At 37.6% G+C, this 10,000-nt stretch overlaps 2 protein-coding genes across 4 annotated transcripts in view; one reads left to right on the top strand and one right to left on the bottom strand.

Annotated features, from left to right (window-relative positions):
* The first annotated feature begins 5,008 nt into the window (after positions 1-5,008).
* Positions 5,009-10,000, top strand: part of LOC138024760 (uncharacterized) — an 11,468-nt gene continuing 6,476 nt past the window's right edge. Inside the window, exon 1 of one of the 3 annotated variants that reach the window (XM_068871965.1) lies at positions 5,009-5,739. The gene's annotated coding sequence lies outside the window, so the exon portion shown is untranslated. The remainder of the gene's footprint in view (positions 5,740-10,000) is intronic. The other 2 variants (XR_011127057.1, XR_011127056.1) reach the window with 2 other exon arrangements.
* The window catches only part of LOC138037423 (uncharacterized), a 4,524-nt gene continuing 748 nt past the window's right edge, over positions 6,225-10,000 (bottom strand). Inside the window, exon 4 of the mRNA XM_068883351.1 lies at positions 6,225-9,892. Coding sequence (XP_068739452.1) covers positions 7,161-9,892 — 2,732 coding nt within the window. The 3' untranslated portion in view covers positions 6,225-7,160. The remainder of the gene's footprint in view (positions 9,893-10,000) is intronic.

Below are 10,000 nucleotides of genomic sequence, written 5' to 3'. Positions count from 1 at the left end.
CTTTAATTTCCTAAGTTGTCACGGATGGCAACCACAAGTGAGGTGATTTCCTTTTAACTCCTCTTGAAACAATCATGTTAACTAGAATCTATATCCACAAATTTACAAACGATAATTTAAATTTCTTGGAGAGGCTTTTCAGGGCCAGTGAAACGCAATCACGACAAAACAATACAGAACATTCAACAACAAATTAATATTAATTAAGAATCCCAACTGGCCGGAGGCAAGCTAGTTGGCTATTTACAAGTGCAGCTGAGAACTACCGAGAATAAATTCAACCAGTGGTCAGAACGTGTCTTCAACCCGGGATCCCCAGATCTCAAGACAAGCGCCCTAACCGCTGGACCGCACTGCCCAGATAACTCATAAGCGAGATAGAAGCTCCAACGTCACAGGCTCCTATCGGCCTAAACGATGGATAGCGCTATCTGCCGGATAAATCACCATCCAGTGGATCAGCCATAGCAAAACCAATTGCGTTTATTCAAGAGAAATTTCGCATCTCCAAGCGGTCATGTAATGTTTATGATATAAATACAGATGAAGTTCTAACGTTCTAACGTAGACTGCGAGCAGGCTCCCTTTTGCTTTAAAATCGTCGCAACGAATACTTCAAAATGGCCGAGACTGGGGGTCCCAAATACCGTGGGCGTTGGTTAGAGCGACTAACGCAGGACAACGGCACAATGACAGGGCTTAAAAACGGCTGATTGGTCGAGAGGTTATGACGTAAAAAATGCCCCTCTCATGAAATGCGCATGCGTTCAGTTTAGAATTCATGATCTTTACATGGCGTTCACGGTTGTGTTTCTGCGGAATGCATGAGCATTTATGAAAAATTCTACTGTACATGTGCCTGAGTCGAAATTTATCATGTTGTTGTTCCTGATACTTAGAACATAATTTTGGGCTATTTAGTGAACAGATGGATATGAGGACAACACGTATTCTGTGTAAACAACCATGGTTGCGATTGTTGGTTGTGACCTTTTAATATTTGAGTGGTTTTTAGAAAAGCCATTTGTTATGAAGATCAGAGAGGTCTTTTCCATCATGAAGGAATGGATTGGTCGCATTTGCCTTTGGCGTTGTTTCAACATGCACAAGCTCCTTGACTTGTCAGTGATAGATACGAGCTGTCTTTCGACAAAATCATTATCTCCTCCTTTGTTTGTTTCATCTTCTTGATTTTTGTCATCATCTTGATCATCGTCACTATCGCTACGTTCATCCTCGTCTGCAAGGTATCTAAAACAAATATTTATTGTAAAGTTTTTCTTGGTTAAATGATTATAGTTAGCGCCTGCTCAGCTTGTTGAATTTTGATTCATGAAGTCACTTTGATTTTTGCTAATTTTCCTGCAAAAAAAAAACCTCGAGGCTTCACGGACAGCTTACAGTCGGTGTAATTTGTAGAAATAAAAATTGAGGCACATGTATGTCATTGTTTACTACTGCCACATTCTGCATGTTTCTGTAGGACTTCACCTATCTAAGCATTTTATTGCAGTACTCGATAATTTGGACATTTACAATTAAATGTGCACGTTGTATCTTCTACACTGTAGCTAAAGTATATGAGAATAAACGATATTTTCATATCATTAAATTATGTGGTTATTGTTGCTTTCTCTTTTTTATACCTCAGATTTTCGCAACTTTTCTTGGTATCAGTCATTTTAATTGTTTTGTACTCTGGGGACGATGTGGCCATGTATGTTAATTCAAAAATTGATTAATGTGGCTCTTAATGTAAGTGCTCCAGTATAGCTTCAATTGACACTCCTCCTCTATACTGTTTGATTGTACCAGTTTTGGACACGACAGGAACAACACGATGGAATTTTTGACATTCTGCTGGTCATGTGATGGCTAAAACAGATGACTGTATGTCCATAAGACCAGTGCACATGTGCCATGCAGTAGTTGTGGTAAATGGGTGTTGTTGTGCATGGATGAAGTGGATGTCGTCCTCGATGAGCATGATAAATGTTTTTTTCCCCACATAGAGCAGCCAATAACATTGTGTAAAAATATATACAACATCACAATTTCCCCCATATACAAGATTAGAAGATTAACTGATATACAACAACATGCACACAATCCCTTCACTTTGCAGTCAAACCAGCTCAAGCGTTCCTCTGACGAGCAGATTAATGAGTTCATTATTGCAGATTTGATTTCAGGAATCATTTCAACAATCTGGTTTTCGGATGAGTGATGCAAAACTCAATCAAGCCTCAGGTCAAAACTTGAATTTTGATTGGATTATTGCTTGCTTCCGGTGCCAGGCCAGCGTGAGAATTTGACAGGAGTAGCAATTTGCATAATCTGCCAAGGTCGTAACAAGCGTAATTTGCCTTTATTTTAAAATTAATTTCTCTATCCAATCTTTAATTCAAAAACATGGTGTCTCAAGTTTGAGGATACTGGTAAGATTACGGTAATGTTGCTAGAGTGAAATGACAGTTGTTTGGAAGATTATGCAAATCAGTAAACCTGTGAAATTCCCACGGCAGCCTGGCACTGGGAGCCAGCAATATTCCAATCAAAATTCGAGTTTTCAACTGAGGATTGAGTTGAATTTTGCACTATTCATTTGACAAACAGATTATTCAAATGGTTACCGATGTAAAATTTGCAATAATGAACTCATGACTCTGCTCATCAGAGGAACGCTTGAGCTTTTTTGACTGTAACTTTCTCAGTAACCTGGTTAACACATGCTTATCCCTTGCATTACATATACTGTACTTGTAATTGAATGTTATTCAATTTTTATTGTTGTGTAGTATATTTTGGAATATATGCCTCAGTTGCTTCCCTTAGTATTTTACCAATTTCCATTTGGTATTTTTTTGGCAAGTTCAGTTTAGTACCGGTAGTTATGCAATGAATTTGGGTAAACAAGATACCACATCACTTGTCCAGCCATAAGGGAATTGTAGAATTAAGCTCCACCAAACTTTAACACTTTGATGCCCAAATCGGCCTAAGCTGGCCAGACTTAGTATCTTACTCTGTCTAATGCCAGAGTATTTTACTCTGTCTAACGCCAGACGATTTTACTCGTCAATGGGGAACCCCTGGGAGCCAGTGGGTTAAATTAAGACCATTGACCTTTTGTAGTCTGTTATTTTTCTGTTGAACAGACCAACATTTTATTAGAATTTGTTCTTAATGACAAATGTCTATTGTTCAATTTACATTTCATATGAAGCTGTAATTTGTTATCAAGCATTTAGTTGACTCATATTTACATATGTTGCCCACCAGAGTCTTTTCACCTCTATTCCTTTTTAATTAATTTGGGTTTCCTATTCATTGAGTATAATTTCATAACTGCATCACAAAACTTCCTTAATTTAAATCTTTGAGCATTTTTAGTTAACTACCTGGTTCGAAAGAAACTCAAGTTCTGCAGAACTACTACAACCCTTGACTTTTGAAGCTTTCTTCTTTTTTTTTAGGGGGTTCTCTTTTCGTTGTTAAATTTAGCATCAAAATATCTTCAAACATTTCTGGTGCATGCTCCTCGCTAGCGTGCGAACGCTCCATAAATCTGCATTCGCAGGCTAGCTCCTCACAAAAGCTTTCCATCTAGGAAGGGACATAGATTTTCTCCACCATCTGCTTAGTGTCTGGTGAGGGCCTTGTGAAATTGCTGGAAAAGTGTGCTAAAGGTGGTTTCCCCTTTTGAAAAATGATTTCAAAATGGGGCAGATAAGAAGAGGTTTCACTTGTTCCATTTTCATAGTAAAATTAATGCAAAAATGTTATACATGTAGGTACTGAAGAGTTCAAGCTTATTGAATTTTTTATTGTATACATAGTTTGTTATGTGGCAAATGTTCATGTACTCTGTTTACATTTCTTATTACTTAATTTGATGACAAGGCTGATTTGTTATCATTGTTTTAAAAGAACCTAAGATGTGGCAGTGTCCCTAGTACTCAGAATGGCAATGTCTTGGCATGCAGTTATGAATCCACCCTGATAGGTGTAGGTTTTAGTGAATGTTCAGCCCTTTAACCCCTAAGAGTTACCAATATTTTATTTCTCCTTATGTTAATGTCTCTTAACTGATCAAACATGAAGGTTCTTGAGAAAATGGGAAATGATCTACAAGTGAAAAAGGACTTGATTGTGAAATAAATTATTCTCCTCATACATGTATGTACCATAGGAAATGTCTGGAGAACAGTGTGGAGAATGTGCATATTGATATATTAATGGATTTAAATGGTTGACTGTGCTGAAGGTATTTTCATTTATTTGGCGAGATGGGTCTGGGTGTGTGCAACATTTCAGAGGGACTAAACTGTTTATCTTTTATTTTTCTCTGAATGATTTTAGTTTCATCCTTGAGTTCCTCATTTTTCTCCCGAAGTTGAGCCTTTTGCTGAGAAATGACTGTTGCATGTGAAATAAAAGGAGAGCCTCATTTGTAATTGGGTGGCAATTTGTGCAGCAAGATTTTTTGGAAATTTCTTGTGCTTCAATTTGTTTTTGTTATTAGATCAATGACAATGTGCAAATATATTTGTGTATCTATTTAGATGGATAGATCGAAATTTTTGTTAGCAGCCTACTCTCTCATTCTTTGTCACTTTCCCTTTCCTTTTCCGGCACCTCAATTCTTTTCCTCAGATCTCCACAGTCCGAAGTTTGGCTGATGGACGGGTATGAGCGCTATCCAGGGAATAGAAAATAATAGGTTCCCCCAACAGGTGGAAAACGAGCAGTTTCTGAGGTTACGTTAACATAATACATCATGAAGAGAAAAAAAGTTTAAAACCCCTAACAAACTTGCAACAACAAAACATAAACTAAACAGCCGAGGAGGCGACGCCGGTCAGCCGCGGATTTTTGCGAGAAAAATCCTTGGCCGAAAGGGCAGTCGTTGAGCAAGAATCGTGTAAAGGTGGTCTAAAATAGAAAGACACGACACAAGATTTCAAACACACTAAAGCAGTTTATTAACTTCAGGTTTTATGTACCATTGCTAACTAGACGAAACATAACCTTCAATTTAGCCGCAGACTCTCATCTGCCCACGAATTGAATGAGAAACGACTCTTTGAACTCCAGGCATACTTTAAAGTCTTATCAGTGACTGAACAAGAGACGAAGACAACAACAACAACAGAGACGAAAGTGTTTTCAACTCACGAATGGCTCCTCCGTTTGTTCCGTTTGAAATGTCATTGAAGTCCATGAACAACAAGGAATTTAAAACTTTCATCAAAACGAATCAAAAGTCATTTTTGATATGTGTCACAGTAACAAATAACCTATCCAAAAATGCTTTTCAAAACCTTCACAGGAAATTTACTTGTGGAATTATGTTGTTAAATTCACAAGGTGATTTAACAGGGCATTGGAATTGTTGCTTATGATTTTTCAAGGCTGGATAATCATAACACCAATCACATGATGATTTATCCACACTTGGAAAATCGACACTGGAATCAAATACGATTCATCTGAATCACGTGGTATGATTCCAGCAGCCCGAAAAATCATTGGTGGAATCATAACTTAGGATTCGTTGCTTTCTTGAAATTGTTCGTGGATTCAATATCGTTACTAACTTATTAAAATCTGAACCATGTTTAAAATAAGCACTTGTGACAACGTGCGATACACGGAGGAGAAAAAAAAGTGTGATTTCCATGATATTGGGCAAGAAAACGACTGGCAGTGTGTGAGGTGTCTGAGAGCATTCTTTTGGTAAGTCAGCTGTCACCTGTTATTGATCTTGTATTTGCATGTTGAAGCAATTTTTATTTGGATGTATTGATCATTTGTTTGAAGACATTGCACACGTTGTGAGAAGCGAGCTTAAACAATGGTAAATCGTTGGAAACTTCACTGAAATTTACAGTATTGTCAAGGTTGCACATTATATTATTGTCTCTTGTGTATGAAAAGTGTGCCTTGGTGTGTTCAATTTGTAGTTATAATGCAAAGCAATTATTTTTTATGTCCCAACTCTTGATTTATTTCAGGTCGTATGATTAAACATTTTCGTGAAATATTAGAACTCGATGGAAACCAACCCTATTTCCTTCAAGAGCCATATTAAGTGAATAGTGACCAGCCAGGCCTATTTAATCCCTTTTTATCAGTTGCTGTGCTTCCAGATTATATTGCAGTATCTAATTAGATGATTTGTTGAAACCTTTAATAAATCTACTGGTAATTGCTAAACATAATTTGGAAAAAATTGAATTTAATTATCATTTTAATGATAAAAGCTTACATGTAATTATAAAATTGACATCAGTTTTCTTTAATCTGTACCATTATACAGCATTTAATGTCTTGAAATATTCAAGTTTCAAGTGGAACTACGAGCCAACATTTTCTATGTTCTATAAGAGTACAGACCACAGACAACTGACAATAACTTGGGGAAAAAAGTACAATGTAACAAAATCACCCTACTGTTTGGTTTCACATTTGTTGAGACAGCATGTGCTCAATCGTGTTACTGTTAACATCATACATGTAGTTCATGGCCACAAACCAATCAGTGCATAAGAATTTTGACAGTTATTGTAATTAGTAAAACTAACAATTGCACTTATCAAACCAGAAATACAATGTACATCTATCTTATATATTGAAATTTATCTTCCCAACGTTTCTCAAGTAATTATTTGGCTAATAACATGGGTGACAAATTACTCCTTAATTTTGGAACGAAATTTAAGGGTTCATTTTTAATTTGACATGTGAAATTACAATGTTGCCATTGCAACTTTTCCTACATTACCAACATGGTATCCAGGTTTGAGAATTAAGGAGTAAGTTTAAAACAATGTAGCTAATCAATGGAAATTATTTGATTTTGGACAAAACATGTGTAAAATTATGCCCTAATTTCATTTGTCACCATTTTGATTACCCAAAGTTCTCAAGTAATATTACTATTTGGTAACTTTCCTTAAAATGACCTGTGTCATGCATTTTGGACAAGACCACTTGGGCCTGAACCTTCATCTTCTTAAGTGCTATACAGAATGGATATCTGGGTAATTGAGGAAGTTTAAGTAGTTATTGGCCAGTCTTCTGAAGCATCATCCTACAGTTTTAGTGGGTTACTCTGTGGGTTTCACTGATTGCGATACTCAAGGTACGTAATGTAGTCATCGACTCAGATTAGCCACTAACTGATAGTTCTTCTTAACTTCAAGTGTAGTCACCCTACGTATCAACCTTCTCACATTGACAATATGATCTCCACGATAAAAAGTGCTTTTCAAGGCTGGCAATCCAGCTAATTTGTCAGAAGCATGGTTCTTGTTGGCAAAGTGAAACCAGTTAACGTTTGCCAGATGGTGTACCTTCATGCTAGTGGCTCCATTTGACCCTTTCAAGTGGACACGTGCAGTGAAAAAGAAATTAACCTGAATAAAATAGGGAGAAACATCCTCACTATCACTCCCATCTAACTTGTCCACACAATAAACAAGGGCTGTTTGACCTCTGTCTGTTCTGTTGTATGCTGAAGAGAAAGTGGAACCATTTACATCACATCTAGCAAATGTATCAATGCGTGGCTCAACGGACAACAGTGAATCCTCATAAATGTCTGACAAGTAGTTTTTAAGTTCAATAAAAAATTCAAGTTTTGGTCTTTGTTTCATTCTTCGTGGTGGCAACATCTGAACTCTCCACTGTTTGGCTATTTCTTCTGGGAAATCTTCTCTTTCCACTCTCAACTGAGTGTCCAATGTTCCTTGTGTTCTGGATGGAGCTAGTTTATAAATGCAATCAAGCCCATTAAAAAAGCGTTCTGCTTGTATTCTGAGGTAAACTGACCATTCCTCCTGCCTTTCTGCACTATGATCATCTAGGCACTGATTAAGGAATGGCTTCAGTTGCGAAGGGATGGATTTTTCTTGGAAGCTGTCTAATGTTGGGATCTTTGAAGTACTAATTAAGTGCTGCACAACAAAGTTACGAAAAATTTCTTCTTCCACAGTTTTTCCACTGTTGTTCATGTCACCTAAAAGGCCAATGTGTCGTTCGTACGGAAAGCACCACCAGCTTGTTGGGGGGCCCCAATTCTGAATAAGCTCAGGAATGTGTAGTGCCATGTGGTAATTCACACTTACGGCATACTTTCCAAGCACCCTAGCATACAGTTTATGGTGTTTTTGGAGAAGACAGGAAATATCATCTACCTCATGCCTCATGATGGGGTCCTTCAACATAAGTTCAACTGCTTCAGCAAGACATTTGGTGGTGTCATAGAACGAGTATGGCACAATGTTCCATAGGCATACCCGGGCATAAGTCACAATGAAATTTTTCCATTGCTGGGCTTTCAAACCACGTGCAGACATCTTTTCTAGCATTGTCTTTGGTAGTCTCCCAACATCATAGGGAACCCTCAGAGCACTCAATCTGCTTGCCAGTATTTCAATTTCTTTGTCTGTCAACATATCATTGCTATTGGATATCAGAACTTCACCAATGTCTGATACAAGGCCCATCAAAATGTTGTGCATGGGATCAATTAGGAAATTTTGAACCATATCAAAATATGGCAGACGAATGAGTTCACTATACTTCACACCTGATTTTTGGGAAAGGGTTTGAGCAGTTGCTTTGTTTGCAGCCTTTCTGTAAGTGTTCATTGCCTTCCTAACCTCTTTGTCAGTCCGGTATGGAAAACTTTTGCTTGAGTCTGAGTAAAAACTCATCTTGCCACTTGCTCCAATCGTCCCTTTTTCACGAACTGCCTGGAAGCAACATTTATCACAGGGCAGATCTGCTTTGTGACTTTTGTACTGTGACACCTTTCTTGAGGCTGGGAGGTCAGCCAAGATGGGAAGAAGAATAGAGCGGCTGAATATTTTCCCCGGACCCAATGAATTGATCTGAATTCCAGAGTATAATGTAATTAGGTCATCAATGATGGGTGATAAATAGGTATTGACATGACCTTCTGGCTCTGATGGACCTGGTATCAAGCCGATAAGCATTGACCACCTTGCTTTGAAGCGCTGACTCTTTGGGATGTTCAGTACACTCATATAGATGGCTCCACAGGAGTAGACAGCCCTTTGGAATGGGTTAAAGAAATCTAGATAGAGCAGCAATGCCAAATTCATTTTATCCTTTAGCAGCGGCTTTGTCATGTCATCAGGATCCATCAGGAACTGTTGCAAAATCTTTCCATCCCAGATATCCCTGTACTCGGTTTTTGAAGGTTCAGGGCGGTCTCTAATTAGGTGCAAGAATTGTTCTTGCTTAAAAAACATTTTAATCCACTCTGAAGGAGGTAAAAATGGATATGTCTTGAAAGGAACCATCTTGGTTCTACCAAATGATAATTTTTTTTCAAAAGATAGTTCTGTGTTGCACCTTTTACCCCAAAGTTTCTTTTTACAGATTTCTGCCCTTTGCTTCCCATTCACCTTACAACTGATTTCATCAATACTATATAAACATGCACACTTTGGATTGGGACAGACAGCAAAGATTTTTGTCTTGTTAAGTACCTTTAAATCTGAAATTAATTCAAGTTCACTAATTGTCTTTGGAAAAATCAAATGAAGTGGATGACGAAGCACAAAAAAAATAAAGTAGATAAGGTTTAACAATACAGTAAACAAAGTGTTGGATAAGTTATATTGAAGCTTTATGCGCAAAAGTAAGAGGGAAATCCAGCGAATTAAGTTAGATGATTTCTCCTCTTCATCCTTTCTCTCCTCCTGTCCATGACACTCGTTTTTCCAGTTGCTTTTGTCATTTATTACAGGTAATGTCATCAATGGGTTGGCTTCCTCTGGTTGACTTTCCTTTTCATTTCTGGATTCTGTAGTCTCTCCAGACTGATCAGTTTCACCCTCTGATATATCAAAAGAACCTGAAATGATGTGAATCCAAAAAAAAATTTTTGTGTAATGCTTGCTTCACAGTTTTGATATGTCTGTTGGGGTGTTCAGACATTTCAATTGCATATTTTGTAAATCAA

The sequence above is a fragment of the Montipora capricornis genome, chromosome 2, assembly GCF_036669925.1.
Source record: "Montipora capricornis isolate CH-2021 chromosome 2, ASM3666992v2, whole genome shotgun sequence".
Classification (NCBI taxonomy): Eukaryota; Metazoa; Cnidaria; class Anthozoa; order Scleractinia; family Acroporidae; genus Montipora; species Montipora capricornis.
The sequence above is the reverse complement of the archived record's forward strand: the minus strand, read 5'-3'. Positions and strand labels throughout refer to the sequence as shown.